Consider the following 17,932-nt stretch of genomic DNA (forward strand, 5'->3'; position numbering starts at 1 on the left):
ATTTAACATATAAAAAAATAGTCTGTGTGTCTGTGTGGATCAAAAACGATGAAACACACACACACACACACACACACACACACACACACACACACACACACACACACACACACACACACCGACGTCACTCTGCCCGCATGCTTGTCTGGATGGAATGTGACGCCAAAGCTCCGTGAGTGAAGTCTCGCGGAGTAAAACACCGGCCATTTTTCTCCATGTATAGCAGGGCACTTTGTGCTTGGGTAGTACAACCGAGAGTGTTGCGATCACTTTGATAAGCCTACAACTTTTGCCAAGTTTAATTGTATTATCCAAGTACCAAAACTTACTACAAACAGGACACAAACGATGTTTGTGTTTACCGCTGCAAAGTTTTTCCGCTGACATCCTTGTCCGGATAGATACTTGTGTCTAAACTGTCGCACAAATGGAAATGGTGCCCAACGAGGAGAACCAGTTCGTACCTAAAGAGGTGAGGTTATCGCGGACTCTGTGCCCATGTCGGAGGATCAATCTCTGCGCGTTAGCTGTCAACCTTGTAGACCATGGTCGTTAATGATGGCAACACTTTTGCACCACTTTGGGAGTTTGCGATCTTGTTGTATCATTTAGAGGCTAACTCTCAGCTGCTAACAGTTAACGTTAGCCAAACATGACTTGGACGGCCTATCATGACATGGCTAACCAACGTTGTAGCTAACATCAGCTAGCGGCTAGTTTCGCTATGAGTTTATGAAGGCAGCTAAAGCTTTAGCACAACCATCATTTAGTAACCTAGCTTTCGATTTTGGCTTTCCGATCATCAAAAACACAAGACTTGTTCAATATGTTAACCCCAAAACAAAGACGACATTTGCCGAGATTAGATAGCCAACATGCAAGTAACATTAGCTAACAGTTAGCGTTAGTAGAATAAAGCTAGCGAATATCGTTAGCTTTAAGTCTGGTGAATGACATCTTTGGCTCTAGCTAATCTATTAGCTAGATGTTTTTGAAGTTGCTAAACCAAATGCAAATAGCTACGTCGCTTGACCTGCCTGCCAGTACCGAAGCAACTTTAACTACTGGTTTATAATAATGTATACCCTTACTTTGATTCAGTCTTGTCTGTTTGTGTGGAATATAACTTGTAGCCTCACTGTTAACGTTAGCATAACATTAGCTCGTGAAATGTGCAAGCTAACGCTAATGTTAGCGGATTTGACTCGCTCACGTTACTTATGGAGATGCAGGTGCGTGTAATACAACATTTATTAATTTGTTGTCTCTCTAATGTTTGAAGACAAGTGTTCGCCCTTCATATTATGACGTCCTTAATTAACTCATTGGTCACAATGTTAAGTTACTTAGCCTTAGATTGTTAGTCTTGGTGGTTAGCTACGTTTAACGTCCTATTATTCTACGATGCTACTATGTTGTCATGTTTTCCACACATGTAGGAAACGAATCGGCTGTCGCTTCTGTAAACACCATTAATGTTTGCCAGGTGGTAACAGTGTGATTTTATCATAAACGTCCAACACGTTACTATTGGCCCGGCAGTCATATTCATGTGCTGTGTTATTCTCACGTACATCTACAAGTTACCTGGAGTCCCTATATGGATGTTTTTATATGACTGCATTTACGTCAGCTGCAGGGTCATACGTCAAGCATAGGACGTCACTCGTTGAAGTGGCTGGTGGTAAAATTGTATTTGATTATGCACCACTGCACACTCATTTCAGTATGTTTCATAGTAATAATTTAGCCTTTATTTATACACGTATTAATTGATTATAGATATAATCTTATACAAGAACATGGCTCGAGATTGTGTGGAGGAAACAGGTTTAATTACTCATCTTTTTTTCAGCAAAGCAGGTATTTCTTAAACCTTAAGACTTAAGAAGGAAGTTAAGATAGTGAAAGGTTGATGGAAATATGTAATTTAGTATACAGTAGTATTTAATTATTTCATTTTGTGGTATGCAAATATGTATCTTCTATCATCAGATATATCATCTGTTGTGTATGCAAGGTGAAGCCCCATTGTTTGGAAACATTGCATCTGTATGTATACAGTCATTTTACATAAAAAAAAATTGCATATATTTAACTGTCACTCAGACTGGTTAAAAGGAATACTCAAAGCAGATCAGTTAGAAACTCCCTTGTTGTTGTCTTGTTTGAAATAGTGGTGAAGCCTGTTCTTAGAGCTGTAACAGCAATGTGCCTGTGGTTAATTGTTTTTTTCTCAACAAGATAATGAAATCAGCTGATCATTTATGTGCGTCAGACTATCCTTTAGTTCTGTAGACATGCTGATAGGACAGGAACATAAAACCGAGTGAAATATCACCTCCAGTACTTTAGCTCTGTTGCTGAAATCGATGGCCAGTTCCATTTAAGTGACTTATGTTGTGGAAGAAAACATGATCTCAAGTGTTGGTAATTCAACCTGCAGTTTTGTGTTGAAAGTGGTTGGCAGCGGCGGTGTGATGCTCTGGGATACCAGAGGTCACCCGGAGCTCTCTGTTGATGCCATGGGCCCAAATAAATGAAATACTTGTGAGGAGAGACACACTCACACATGCGACCCTGTAACATTCAGTGGCTACTGAATGACTTTGTGTTTGTGATGGAGTTAGAGTGATGTTGAAGAAATATTAGCATATCCTTCTGCCCTGTCATAACAAGAACATCATATCAATCATCTTGGATTTTAGGATGCATCTTGACTTGCCAAATTGCCTTAGGCTATGCATAAAATAAATACATTGTTAATTATACATTTTTTGCCAGTCCTTTCTCCCATGAGAAAATGGACTTCCTCATTATGCTACATTGCCACATTCTCCTTGCTACAGCTTGTAACGCTGTGATAGCATTATGTCTGAAAGTTAAAGAAGGAAAATACTTTCAAATTTGTAAGTTATTTTGTTAAGCCACAATTAGGAAAAGATACAAATGAGATTTAGCAGAACATACTCTATACTCACAATTAAAATGCTCATTATCACCTCTGTTGCCTCTTCTGTCTTTTCCACTGCTGTCAATGGCTACTGCACTTGTCACCACCAGAACCATTTTTTGGATATTGTAGTTACAATAGTTGTAGGCTGGTTACTTGCCAATGTGTCAGGTGTAGTTGAAAAATGTACCATCAACAATAAATTGTATTTGAATAAGACAATTGACTATTGTTTACTTCCTTGCATCTCTGCTCATGTGCAGTAGCAGTTACATTACATTGTATTTATAGGATTTCATGGTTACTGACATTTCACAAAACTGTAGCCTGTCGTTATTTTTAGTGCCATTTAGAATGAGTTACAGCTGTAAAGAAGTACTGCCTGTGCTTTGCAGTACCTGTGGCTTCATGTCAGCACCTTGTGATTATATCCACAGTAAAAATAACCTTTAATCTCATAATACACTTGTGTGTTGTCAGCTGCAGCTGCTTTATAGGACCTGTCAGTCACATTTTGCCAAGATCACAGATTTCAAAAAGAGGTTGCAGTAACCACAATGACTTGAATATATTTCCTGTAATCATCACCCGTTTCACCAGCCAAGAGGTTGATTTGCCAGCCAAACAATAACAGGTGTAGGCCTACACGTCTAATTTAGACAGGCATGTTTTACAACTTACTTCACTGTTGTGTTTGTTTGAAGTTGTTTTCCACTGAAACTATGTCCATTATATCATCAGGGTGTGTTTTGGAGTTGCAGACAGAGTCTTTTTGATGAGATCAGGAGGATTTCTCAGGTAGCCCTGCCTTGTGTTTGGTATTGGGGAGAGCGAGATGATGCATGGTGTTCAATAGATGCATGAAACAGCACCATGATGACATTCTTCTTCAGGAGTCAGCTCAGCAAACAACAGCTTCATCAAACATAGAATACATGCAATGAAAACATGTAAATAACCATATCAACACATCAATTCAGGACTTGAATTGTTTATGCAGTAGTTGAGTAATTTTAAATACCAAACATTATTTTGTTCATCGTCAATCCCTGAGGATAAGGAAGCTGGCCTGCCATCATCTTCACATGCTCAGTACATTAGCGCTTGTACAGTAACCGCACATAAACCAGTCAGAAAATAAACTCTGGCGAGTGTTCATATGAAGTGACTTGCTGTGTCTTGAAACAATTTACACAGTGTGTTATACACTAAATTGAAGCATGTGTCTGCAATTGCATGGATTTGCGGACAGTTTGGGAGACATTTGATAACCTGTCCATGTTTTTGTGTTTTTGAAAATTTGTAAGCAAAGATCAGTGACTGGGTTTGTTGCTGACGTGCCGGTGAATGAGATAACTATCAGTCATGAATTGTACAGCCTACTTCATTAGAGGCCTTTCTTTTATGCAAATTCCCATGAAGCCTTGAGAAACCAGAAAGATAGATGAGAAAATGTGAGCTGCTTTTGCAACGCTGTCACTGTTCGAGATAAGCTCCTTCATGTCACCAAACAGTTTGTTTTATTGTGAAGAATATCTTTTTTTTTTTTGTATGTGATTGACAAGAAAATCCAGCACAGATAATACTGTTTAGTCCTTTTTAGATATCCAGCTGCATCTTTATCAGAAATGTAACCTAACTTGTACCAAGTAGTTCGTATTTGTTTTGTGATGGGATTGTTCTTTTCTGCACCGGCGTGTTTCTGTTGCACAGCCTTACTTACCATTTATTTTAACTTTTCACCAGTAAATGGTGCTTAATCACAAAATACAGAATGCAAATTTAGCCATTTCATCATGCTAATGTTTTTCTTTGATCTTCTTGATTTGCAGTTCCAAAATGCAGCTGAGGAGCCCAGAGTGCTGTGTATCATACAGGACATCACCAGCGCAAAGACGATCAACGAGAGGCTGACCCTCAACCTGCCTGCTTCCACCACCCTCTCCAAACTCTATGAAGATGTTGCCCACAAGGCGGGATATGTGAAAGCCACTTTTGACCTGGCCTGGGGAAATACGCCGGACATGGTTAGGACATGAATTAATCAAGACAGTGACTTTTATGGCGATGAGGTGGTTTAACACTTTGATCCGTAAGCTTTAGCCTCTGTCTTCATCTTTTCAACCTGTTTTCCTATATTGTAGACCCTTCTGTCTGCTTCTCTCTGAAGTCGCTTTTCTGATTTTTCACATTTTTTAAATCACATTTATGCAGGTAGAGCAGTAAGTGACAGTGTGGGCTCCATGATAACTCTGACAGCTTGACGGCGTAGTGGCTCGGCTTAAAGCAGATGAATTCATTCAGTTTAAAGCTAGTGTTTTGGTTGGTGTAGTTGAGTTCAGGTTAAGTATAGCACAGGTGAACTCTACTGAGATTCACCATAATGGCTGCCAGCCTGTGTTTGCAGTTGCTGTTCACTTCTTCTCCACTTAAAATAAGTTAACGTCACGCCTCATTGCCCCGGCCCCTTCCACATTGGGAGGGCTATGTCACCATACCATGACCTCAGTCAAGCTGATAGTGGTGGAGATGTGTTTAAAAGCCAGACTGTGACTTTTCTTATTCATGCTTTCAGTGTTCAAACATCAGTTTGCCATACCATTGTTCTCTGCTCCAAAGAAAACAAAGTGTGTAAGAATAGTGTTGCTGAGAGAGAGCTCTCAAATGAGGGATATGAAGTTATTGGAAAGGTTTTAATCACACGAGTTGGAAGCAGTCCTTTGCTGTAGTGATGCGCGTCAGAGATTTTAATACCGGCATTCACTCGAGCCGTTATGAGAGCTAATCCGCACAATAATCAACCATCTAAATCACTGACTTTATGCATTATAGTAGGTTAGCACAATTGTCAGGACTGAGGACCGTGGTGCTCCGCAGCCACCACTGGAATCTAACTTTACAAATAGTTTAATACTAGAATTAATATCTGTTTAGCATTCAAATGTTAATTTAGAATTTAAACGTCTACGTTATTAATGAAGCGTCCCAACTATTTGGTACAGCCCTGCTACTCCCTTTTCTTAAATGAGCACAAGCTAATCCTGCTGCTGACCCAGGCCAAAGCCCAGGTGCTGTGTCTGTTGTTATGTCACTGAGTAGGTCAGTGGATTAAGCTACTGTGTGTTTCCACTGCAGCACTTTACTTGTTGTCCTCAGCACGCCTGTGAGAAAGAAAGTATTGCATACAAGCATTGCTCACATGTTGGCTTCAAGCTGCTTTCATCGTATGCGTCAACTCAGAGACTTTCCTGAAAATGAGTTCAGGGGGAGTTTAAGTCTTCCTGTGAGTTCCTCAAGTTTTGTGGCTGTTTTCTGCATTTTCAAAGGATTGTAGTTTTCATGTGATGTTTGTTTTTACTCTGCCTCCCTCTAGGCACCACTGGACCACAGCAGTGAGATGTCTCTCTCAGATTCTGGTTTTGAGCCTGGTGGTAAGAAGAATTTCCTCCAGCTCACAGACAAAGATGGAGAGCAGCCCCAGATTGCATCGGTAATTTATTTTTGCTGTACAGTGAGATTTTACTTTTTTTTTTGGAAACTAAGGACATTTGATAAAAAAAAAGTCTCTCCTTGTATGTGTGCAGGACGAGTCAGGAGCAGCAGATAGCAGTGGACTAGATGACAGCTCCCAGGAGCGGTTCATTGGGCCCCTGCCTAGAGACGGCACTGCAGGCTGCAGCGGTGACTACAGCAGTCCATCTTACTCCTACTCGTCCATCCTCAACAAATCTGAAACAGGTGAGGCTCTGTCACCTGTTGAATATGTCACCTCACTCCTTTTTATACAACCCTAACTTTCCTCTTACTTTTTGTCCCCCCCCCCCCCACATCACTGTAGGTTATGTGGGCTTGGTCAACCAAGCTATGACCTGCTATCTGAACAGTCTTCTACAAACGCTGTTCATGACCCCGGAGTTCAGAAATGCACTCTACAAGTAAGAAACTACACTCGGAGAAATCTTTGTGAAGTTGTACTTGCGAGGTACAACTTAATTTATAAATTCTTTTATAACTTCTGTCCGACTTCAGCTGGGAGTTTGAGGAGACTGAAGAGGATCCAGTCACCAGTATACCACACCAGTTGCAAAGGCTGTTTGTTCTGCTGCAGACCAGTAAGAAACGGGCAATCGAGACCACTGATGTGACGCGGAGCTTCGGCTGGGACAGCAGCGAGGGTGAGGATTTGCCTTCTCCTGTGACTCGACTCACATGGCTTGTCTGCGTGTTTGTGTGAAAGGAGAAACCATGTGCCTCTACATCTGTACATTTAAAAACACTTCTTGTGCGTTTGTCTTTTAGCTTGGCAGCAGCATGATGTCCAGGAGCTGTGCAGGGTCATGTTTGATGCCCTGGAGCAAAAGTGGAAGCAGACAGAGCAGGTGGGAAACTGTTTTTGCAAAATGTTTTCCGAAAGATTAATGAGATATTAATAAAAAATCCTGCCCCATAATAGAAACAAAAGAGCTACTGTGGGTAAAGTGAAATGGGCCAGTAAGCCTCAGGGTTAGCTGTTCTCTGTCTTCTTATCCCAAGAGTGAATTATAAACTGCAAACCGTTCATCCAGTGTGCGCATTTACAACCATGGGGTCTGTACACATGAGCTCCTAGATGGTAAATGGGATTGAGCCCCAATTAAGAAATTACACAAGTAATTAGGAGTGCAACAGATCACAAAATGTACAGTTTGGATCATGTTTTTTTTTAGTCTCGGATCAGATCAGCTTTTCAGCTATAACTTTTAGAGACCCTGATCACATTTTTTTTTTTATAGCAGCTGTTTTGTTACAGCAGCTGGAGGCTCCTGAAAGTCCTGAAAAATTATTTCAACTGCTGGGAAGTCAGTGTAAAGCATCAAAATGTCTTGGTTATCCTATTCCATTTGTATAGTCATCTATAGTGTTTATTTAAAAACACAATTTAAATGATAAGGAAATAAAATATTGTATTTTTATTTAAAACAAAAATCTTGGCATTGATAGTTTTTTTTTCATGTATTATAAGCTGCTTAGGGCTTAAGCAGTCTACTAAAGACAGTATACTTAAGACTCATCAAGCCAACATGCTAAATGTAACATACTGAATGTCAACATGCTAACTACATGCGTTAGCTGTAGTTGGAACAATTGGGGCAGACAGAATACAACTCAGACCTCTGAATGTTGAGCCTGACATCAGAGAGCCATAAAATGTCCACTGTACAAAGTTCCTTTAGATTTTGAAAACAACATGGCAGTTTCTGCCATTAGACCCGATTTTGCTATGAGGAAAAACATTCAAAGTTGTTTTTGATCTATTTAGTGTATCTATTTTTAACCCATCCAACAGTTTTGGATGGCAGGTAGTTTGATTAATAGTTGCACACTGGTGCCTCCTTTTAGCGAGAGAATGCAGCAGAGTGAGAAATTATTTTTTAGTCCAAACAAATGCTGTATTGTTAACAGTAAGACATGGCTGAGAAGGCCTGACTGTCATGCCTCCATATCCTCAGGCCGACCTGATCAACCAGCTGTACCAGGGGAAGCTGAAGGATTATGTCCGTTGTCTGGAGTGTGGCTATGAGAGCTGGAGGATTGATACTTACCTGGACATTCCTCTTGTGATCAGACCCTTCGGAGCCAGCCAGGCCTACGGCAGTGTGGTGTGTTGTCTCTCCACATTCCATTCATTTAAACATTTTGCACAAAGACTCAAGCAACACTCATTCCCTCTCTGAGATTTACAACTAATTCAAGGCTGCAAGCTCATTTTAATATAGCTTATGTCTATTAAGTATTTTGGCCTGAAACTATTTTTCTGCTACAGGAAGAGGCTTTGCAGGCATTCATCCAACCAGAAACTCTGGATGGACCCAACCAGTACTTCTGTGAACGCTGCAAAAAGAAATGTGACGCCCGAAAGGTGAGCACACGGAAAATGTGACATGGGACTTCACGTTCAGTGAAGATGGTGTTGACCCGTCTTCTTTTGATAAATGCGTCTCTTCTCAGGGTCTGAGGTTTCTGCACTTCCCCTACCTGCTAACGCTACAGCTGAAGCGGTTTGATTTTGACTACACCACTATGCATCGCATCAAGCTTAATGACCGCATGACTTTCCCTGAAGAGCTTGACATGAGTCCATTCATCGATGTGGAAGATGAGGTGAGAGCAGAAATGGCTGTACTTATTTCTGATTTACATCCGATTAATACCCAAATACGATTCTCCTTCTATCGCCGATCAAGCATAAATAACATCACTTGATCCTAAGCTACGTTTGGATAAAGAAAAATGTAAAGTACTCTACTTTCATGTTTTTTTTTTTTTTTCCATGTGCGTCGTCTCCAGAAGTCGCCTCAGACGGAGAGCTGCACTGACAGCGGAGCAGAGAATGAAGGCAGTTGCCACAGCGACCAGATGATCAACGATTTTTCCACTGATGACTGTGTGGATGAAGGCATCTGCTTGGACAGCACCGGCAGCACAGAGAGGGTGTTGAAGCCAAAGGTACTCATCGTGAATGCTCACTATATAGATATTGTTGATATCCTTGGTTAGTTAACTTTGATTCAATATATTTATGTAGCCCAAAATCACAAATTACAAATTTGCCTTCGAGGGCTTTACAATCTGTACAGCATACAACACCCTCTGTCCCAAAACCTTTACACCCGAAAAGGAAAAATTCCCCAAACTCCCTCTGTGTGAAGTGCATATAACTGTGGGTGTCCTGATCAAGTTTTTAGGGTCCTTTTCATTTTGGGTGTCTGCATATACTGAGTCGATCCAATACTTATATTTACCTGAATGATGATTAATTATATATCGGACACATTGAAACAGTAGACACAGCCTTTTAAATTCGGTCCAATTAATTTTTTTTGAGCCACTTGATTCAAATACTGAATTTAAAAACTTTAAAGTTGATTGCTTTACATTGATATGATATAGATGAAAGCTTAACTGGGAGAAAGTGTTGCGATCAGCCTAAAGATAATACTTATCACTCCTAGAGGCAGACATTTTTTATGGGATTCCTGTACAAAAGAAACAAAATTAGAATCGTCCAAGAAAATTGCTAATTTTGCTCAAATTGCACTCATCTTTTACATATTTTACATCGTCTCCTATCTGAAGTTGCTCTGGCAATATTGTAGTGATAGGGGAGACTCCTGGAAATGTTGTTGAGCAACTGTGTGCTGGCTGGAAGTGATGCATTACTTCCCTGTCCTCGCTACATGAAATGTTTGTCTTTCATTGATAATGTGCACTTCAGTTTCCAGACAATGAGCCAGCCGACACTTTGCGGTCTCGCCCGCTGTGCATGCTTCCTTCATTTGACCAGTCAGTGTTGCTTATATGATGCGACTCTAGCTCTGCAAATATAGCATATCTTGAGCTTATATCTTGCCATTGCATCTGCAGTATCATTGGTTGATGTCCCTGTTGTCAACTTCACTTGCATGTATGTTGCAGAACACATCTGCAACAAGATGTGTTCTGCAACAAAAATATTTTCCCTGTCTGTTTTCAGAGCTTGCCGACCTTTGAGCTGTTCTCCGTCATGGTGCATTCTGGGAGCGCTGCAGGTGGTCACTACTACGCCTGCATCAAATCCTTCACTGACGGCCAGTGGTACAGCTTCAACGATCAGCACGTTAGCAAGGTCAGCCTCAGCACTTGAGTAACCTGTTTTGTCCTCTTACAGTACTTCAGCGTCAGTCAGAATGACTCAGCAGAGAGCTATATCTGTGTTCGGTAGTTGGTGCCAAACTAAGCAAACAATCCTTGTCATTGTAACATTTTACTTATTAACATGGTGGTGTCCGTTGAATCATTCAGTACGTTTCTGTGTGTTTCTGTTGGGCAGATCACCCAAGATGATATCAGGAAGACGTATGGGGGGTCCTCAGGGAGCAGAGGCTATTATTCCAGTGCCTTTGCAAGGTGAGTTGTCTCTCATGTGTCACATGCTTAGGGGATACAATGATAATAAACTGGAGCCGTTTATTTATCTCAGTTTCAAAAGAAAGTCAAGAGAATTCTTGTTCGTTGTTCTTTCATGTTTCTTTTGAACCATTAGACAGAACTGTATATTCTCTCTATATATTCTAATACATTCAATAACAAGACATCTTTTTTTCTCCCATCAGCTCTACAAATGCATATATGCTGATTTATAGATTGAAGGATCCCTCAAGGAATGCAAGTAAGTGAAATCTGCTATGCGTAATGTCAAAATGACCTGTGCCTTTGCAGTAGTTGAGCTATTGTTCTGTAATGTGCCCCACGCCTGTAGAAACCACACCACTACAGTTCTACAGTGTGGCAGACTTCTGCAGATGTTTTTAATATTTTGATCATAATCTTACTGTCTCCATCACTAGGGTTGCCTCGACTGTGACGGTCATAGAATTAGTATGCAGTTTCAATGTGTACCCTGTCTGTCCTGTCTGCAGAGTATTTCGCTGCGGAAGACTTCCCAGAGCACATAAAGAATTTGGTTCTGAAGGAGAAAGAGTCCGAAGAGCAGGAAAAGCGTCAGCGGGAGATTGAGCGCAACACTTGCAAGGTACATGGTCCTTGTTTGACTGGTTCAACATCTATTGTTGTGCTTCTGAATGAGGATCAGTTGACGAGTTGCCCCTCTTGTAAAACAACTGTAACTAATATTGCTCTCTTGCTTTTTTTTTTACCTTCAGATAAAGCTTTTCTGCATGCATCCTGTGAAGATGATGATGGAGAGCAAGCTGGAAGTACACAAGGACAAAACTCTTAAAGAAGCAACAGAAATGGCCTACAAGGTTTGTTAGTTTATGATTTGTCTTCACCATCTGATTTTCCAACAATATAACTAATAACACTATAATACGTTTCAGCAGCTGCCCTTTGATTGACAGCTGTGTATGCTCTGTACTTTAGATGGTGGAGCTGGAGGGAGTGGCGTCTCTGGACTGCTGCCGCTTGGTAAAGTATGATGAGTTCCACGAGTACCTGGAGCGCTCCTATGAAGGGGAGGAGGACACACCGATGGGCCTGCTGCTTGGAGGAATCAAGTCCTCGTATATGTTCGACCTGCTGCTCGAGACCCGCAAACCAGAGCAAGTGTTCCAGCCTTACAAACCTGGAGGTCAGTGGCCTGCTACTGTTGAGTCATACGCCTCTTGTTTCACATAGTGTGGTAATTACTGCAACACAAAAGTGTATGAGAGCAGTTACTTCTGACTCTCTACATTATGCACACCAGCTCTAAATGTTAGGAGCAAATTGACTGTACACCAATGATGGATGTAGATTGTCAGAACACAAAGCAAATGAATGTAATAGCTTTACGTCTGATTTCTTTCAGAGGTGATGGTGAAGGTTCACGTTGTGGATCTGAAGAGTGAGACCATCGCCACTCCAGTCAGTATTCGGGCGTACTTGAACCAGACGATCACTGAATTCAAGCAGCTTATTGCACAGGTGTCCTACTCTCCTCAGTTCTGTCCCTGCATCGTCTACTTCTTCCTCTACTCTATTATCTTAAACATCAACACAGAGAATTGTGAAATATATTTTGGGCATTAGCCGAGAGACTTGAGCCTTATGTATGTGTTTGTTCCTAGGCTACAGGGCTTTCTGCAGAAACCATGCGTGTCGTCCTGGAGCGCTGCTATAATGACCTCCGGCTCCTGTATGTTCCCAACAAGACGCTGAAAGCTGAGGGCTTCTTCAGGAGTAACAAGGTCCCCACTTTTTTATTTTTTTATTCTCACTTTATTACTTCCACTTGTTTTCTTTGTGTTTTTTTTTTAGCTTTGTATCAGAAAATCTACTTGAATACTTCTAAACCGGATTAAGCTTGAATTTGATCTGTTTCTCATTTTGCTTCTCGTCAGGTTTTTGTAGAGAGCTCCGAGTCGACTGATCATCAGGTTGCTTTCACTGAATCACTCTTGTGGAAACTGTTGGATCGTCACGGGAATACGATCCGGCTCTTGGTCTTACTCCCTGAGCAGTCTCCCGGTACCTTGGCCAACAGGACACTTTGCCAAAAAGTAGGAGGTGACTCCGATGTGCCCTTTGAGGGCTCAAAGGGTAACAGGAAATCTGTAGAGGCGATCCTCGAGGAGAGTACAGAAAAGTTAAAGAATCTGTCTCTCCAGCAGCAGGGCTCCAGCACCAGTGACAGCCAGAAAAGCTCCGACGCCAGCGACTTTGAACATATCGAATCCCCGACCCAAGAGGCCGACTCCAACTCTTCGCTCTGTGTGGCTGCCGACAACAGAGAGTTGGAGAACCGGATCAGGGCCACAGCTGGGGGCGGCAGCGGTGCCTCCTCTGACCCCGAGAACCACTTTGCTGGTGAGGAGCGCTCGGACTCCGAGGTGAACAACGACCGCAGCACCAGCTCGGTGGACAGCGACATCCTGAGCTCCAGCCACAGCAGCGACACACTGTGCAATGCAGACAGCGGGCCCATACAGCTGGCCAACGGCTTGGACTCGCACAGCATCACAAGTAGCCGTCGCTCCAAAGCCCACGAGGGCAAAAAGGAGACCTGGGACACTGCTGAGGAAGACTCTGGAACGGACAGCGAGTATGACGACAATGGGAAGAGCAAGGCCGAGGCCCAGTACCTGTACTTCAGAGCAGAGCCTTGTTCTCAAGACGACTCCTCATCGGATGCACAAAAATGTACGAATCTTCTATTTATGATACAGTGTAAAGGATTAATCATCCTTAAGTAAAGAAAACTAGTTCAAATGATCAGATGCAGGCACAATGTCAACACTGTGCAAAGTGAATTCTGTTCATTAGTGTTTCCCTTTTTCTCAAGGGGGAAGAAAATGAGACCGAATGTTTGATTGTTGTTTCTTGTGATGTGCTTCAGGTTTAGTGGTTCACGTGGACAAGAGAATAACGTTAGCAGCATTCAAACTGAACCTGGAGCCGTACGTGGGAGTCACCTCCACCCAGTTCAAGGTGTTCCGTGTGTACGCCAACAACCAGGAGTTTGAGAGTGTTCGGCTCAATGAAACGCTCTCATCATTCTCTGATGATAACAAGGTCAGAATCAGCTTTACAACCGATTTGTCGACTGGTCTGTTAAGAGTGAGCCAATACTTGACTTTTGCATTTTATTGCTTCCCGTAGATAACTATTCGATTAGGAAGAGCACTGAAAAAGGGTGAATACAGAGTGAAAGTGTATCAACTGCTAGTGAATGAACTAGAGGTAAGAGCTGTCACTCTGCTAAAGAAGATTGTTTCTGAATGACCTGACTTGAGTTGCTGAACATTGTGATCACAAATATTGACCATATTTCCATGCTTGTGCTTCCCAGCCCTGCAAGTTCCTAGTGGACACGGTGTTTGCCAAGGGCATGACTGTCAGACAGTCTAAAGAGGAGCTGCTCCCTCAGTTGAAAGAGCACTGCAAGCTTGATCTCAGCATTGACAAGTAAGACTTTGTTTCCACACATTTTGTTTAAAAGCAAAAAAATAAAAAAATGTAGGTGTTTATCAACTGTGTGTGTGTTTAGTGTTCGTCTCAGGAAAAAGACGTGGAAGAACCCAGGCACGGTGTTTCTGGACTATCATGTCTATGAAGAAGACATCAGCATCTCCTCCAACTGGGAAGTTTTCCTGGAAGTTCTCAATGGTAACGCTCATTCTGCCGTTTCTTTCAAACACGTTACAATGGGTTATTTTACAATAAAGTACATTTTTCATACCATGGGACTTAAAATGATTTATTTAGCTATTGGTAATAAAAGCCACTATTTCACTTTGACGACATGTCACAAAGATGAAATTATTACTTGATCGTAACGTCACTCATGACATGAATTTACAAATGTGAGCGGATGACATTAGTACCAGAGTGCAGAGAAACTTGTTCTTTCTCCAGGTGAAATAATAACGTACTTGCTCTATGGTCTGTTATGATCTGTTTCTCAGAACCGGAGAAGATGAAGTCCATGTCGCAGCTGGCTGTCCTGACCCGGAGATGGAGCCCCGCTACAATGAAGCTGGGTCCCTTCCAGGAAGTTATTCTGGAGAGCAGCAGTGTAGAAGAACTCAAGGAGAAGGTATGTCTGTGTCCCGCTGGGTGCTTTCACTGCTTTTCATAATGTGTTCTTATCAAAGGTTCAATTTGTTCAACCATAAAAAACAATTACAGTATTGTCATCCTGGTCAACCAGCAGTGAACTCCAAAATGCATGAAATAAATACCACCGCACAGATAAAAACATACTGTTTGATGATATTATCAATCATTCATCCGCCTTGTGTTTCTTTCTTCCTTTTGCAGCTTAGCGAAATGAGCACTATTCCTCTCGAAAACCTGGAGTTTGCAAAGGTACGTGAGATGCAGTGGCTCACACAGGACACGTAATTTTTCTTCTAATGTTTCTTAAATCTCCCATCTTCTAAACTATTGCCTGAGAATCCATCCATCCGTCTGTTCTGTGCAGGGTAGGGGAACATTTCCTTGTGATATTTCCGTGTTGGAGATCCATCAGGATTTGGACTGGAACCCTAAGGTGTCGACTCTTAACGTGTGGCCTCTGTACATCTGTGACGACGGAGCTGTGGTATTCTACAGGTAAAATAATTACAGTCCACCTTCAAGTACCGATTGATGTTTCAATTCCAGTCCTCAGACACACAGGACTAAGGTGTCAGACAGTAAAATGTTACCAGAGCACCAGATTTTAGTTGTGATTAACATTCCTGTGGTCCTTGTGCAGGGTCAGCACGGAGGAACCTATGGAGCTGTCGGACGAGGAGCGCAGTGAGCTGATGAAGAAGGAGAGCAGCCGTCTGCTTAAGACTGGACACCGTGTCAGCTACTCGCCACGCAAGGAGAAGGCCCTCAAGATCTACCTGGACGGAGGCCCCGCCAAGGACCCGGGGCAGGACTGAGGCACTGAGCACCGCTCCTCGTTATCTGGATCGCGTGGCTGCTGCAGCAGAGCAACCAGGCTACGGGACTCAAGTCTGAGTGTCGGGGCCTGATAGTGACTTGAACATCAAGCAGCGGTGCGAGGCTGACGTGCTCTCATCCTCCACGCTGAGCCCCAGGACCGGCTCAGAAACCCTGTTGTGCACTATAGTGTATTGTACTGTAAAGTTTAAAGGGAAGTACAAAAGCTATTGAATACAGAAAAAAAAGAATCAAATACTGTATAGACAAATCAATTGAACATAAAGGCTCCAGAGATGGATGCAGGGATGTTAGGACTGCGAAACTGGGCTAGAAAGTATCCATCCTGTCTGTTGAAGTCTGCCGTCTACTTTCACATCGGTCTCTTTCACTCTCACGGCATTTCTCATCCTGTTTCAGGAATAGTGTTGATTCCGAGTCATCTGTGGCCATCTTGTAAGTCCATATGCTCACACTCCATGAGCACTGCTCTATTATAGACATCTTTCTCATCATACATCGCTTACCTTCCTTTTTAAATACTTTAAAACCAACAGCACACACACAACCAAGAACTTCTTATCCAGCCTTCCTCAGCCTCACCTCTTCTGGTGAGGCTGACCTCACTCTCTCAGTGACTTTGATAACTTCATTCACACGATTTGATTCATCCAAAAAGCAACAATTAAGAACTTTCTGCTCCTCTAATAGCCAGAGTGATGATATGAGTTGTCCTTTCTGCTGCTCTTCGTGCTTTATAGGAGCTTTACCTTTGTTGCGTCACTTCCACTAGATTTAATGACACATGGTTATTGGTGGTCCTGTAATACAAAGTACAATGAAACAAAACCAAGTAGACTATGTTAAGACTCTCCTTGTTTTGTTTTTGTTTGTTGTAGATTATTATTTTGCTCCAGACGTGACACATCTGTTGTCTGTATTAACTTTTAATTTAGAAAGTGGATTTCTTTCTCTGTTTTTTTGCACCATGTGAACTAGGGGTACATCTCTCGTGTCATCCATGTGTGTGAGTGTGAGTGTGTGTGAGTGAGTGTGTGTGTTGTGTTGTACTGAGGGGAGGGAGCTCTCTGGGGTTTTGGCAGAGAGCGTGAGGTTGTTTTTGGCGCTTCTACCTGCTGCTGCTTGACAGACTGACACCAGAGGGTGTAGAAAGCCCAATGGTCTCCTCAGTCTGCCCGGGCAACTGGTTTAAAGACTGAGGCTCAGCATCCCGGCCCCTCTGGGATCCTGATGCTGCCACCAGCTATTCACTGTAGAAATGCCAATATCCTTTTTTTTTCTCCTCCTTTTTGTTGTTGTTGATGTTTATTTTGTTGAGATTTAAATCATGTGTGAAAATAGTAAAAGATGATTTTAGAAATTAATTAAAATGCTTTTTTTTCATAACTGGAGTTTTCTGTCACTGTAAATTAAAAATGGCTTAATTTAACTCACAAATCATAATCACCTTTTTGAGAAAAGGGGATTTTGGTGTTAGAAAAACATTTATTTTTCCAAAGGTAGGAGTTGTACAAGCTTCATGTCAGGTTTCAAGTGCTTAAGAACAGTGCAGAGCTTACATCTGACAGGTGTATTTAAGATAACATCCAGCACAAGCTATATTCACACATCTGGTATTGCTTGTATTCATATCACACCTTCCTAAGTGTAGTCACATTACTGTACAAGGAAGACAGAGCACATACAAGCATGAGGTTTTGGGGACTAATAGCATGTTTGGGACCACAGAGGTGTGCAACATAATCTGGAGATGCAGGTGTTGAATCGTCAATAGTTCCTTGATGAGTTAAAACTGCTCTTGAATTAATACTAAGTGGTGTCCATGATGGATGAAACAGGCTAATAGGTGATGGTTAAGGAATAGTAATGCCCTGTTCTTTTAAATATACCCAGTTTTTAACAGAAGTGATCTTTTAAAGTAAAAAGCCTTGAAGATTGATGATTATTGCCCCCCAGCAGAAATCTAGTGGCACGACTGCAGTCTGTCAATTTAGTAATTGGGAAATATTTTATTGGGTATAAAACTGTGATAACTTTTATAGTTATACTAGAACTATACCTGCT

The 17,932-nt window shown here is 41.9% G+C and overlaps 1 protein-coding gene across 2 annotated transcripts; it reads left to right on the forward strand.

The window, feature by feature from the left end:
- Positions 1–226: 226 nt before the first annotated feature.
- On the forward strand, positions 227–17,254 carry usp47 (ubiquitin specific peptidase 47). 2 transcript variants are annotated; one of them, XM_068730149.1, is made up of 29 exons: positions 227–472; positions 4,786–4,980; positions 6,327–6,443; positions 6,538–6,691; positions 6,792–6,888; positions 6,983–7,128; positions 7,253–7,332; positions 8,443–8,592; positions 8,757–8,852; positions 8,942–9,094; positions 9,281–9,439; positions 10,467–10,598; positions 10,803–10,879; positions 11,086–11,141; positions 11,392–11,504; positions 11,635–11,736; positions 11,855–12,062; positions 12,282–12,397; positions 12,541–12,660; positions 12,814–12,972; positions 13,084–13,612; positions 13,809–13,984; positions 14,072–14,152; positions 14,262–14,377; positions 14,460–14,578; positions 14,878–15,008; positions 15,233–15,280; positions 15,396–15,526; positions 15,672–17,254. In XM_068730149.1, exons 1-29 carry the CDS (start codon positions 428–430, stop codon positions 15,844–15,846), a joined length of 3,981 nt encoding a protein of 1,326 aa, XP_068586250.1. In that variant the 5' UTR covers positions 227–427; the 3' UTR covers positions 15,847–17,254. The 2 variants fall into 2 exon arrangements, with proteins under 2 accessions (XP_068586250.1, XP_068586249.1); XM_068730148.1 differs by having other exon boundaries at positions 12,814–13,612.
- Positions 17,255–17,932: the final 678 nt, after the last annotated feature.

Source organism: Cebidichthys violaceus, unplaced genomic scaffold (assembly GCF_023349555.1).
Source record: "Cebidichthys violaceus isolate CVI_PGR_0920_01 unplaced genomic scaffold, fCebVio1.0.p SCAF_5, whole genome shotgun sequence".
Taxonomy (NCBI): Eukaryota; Metazoa; Chordata; class Actinopteri; order Perciformes; family Stichaeidae; genus Cebidichthys; species Cebidichthys violaceus.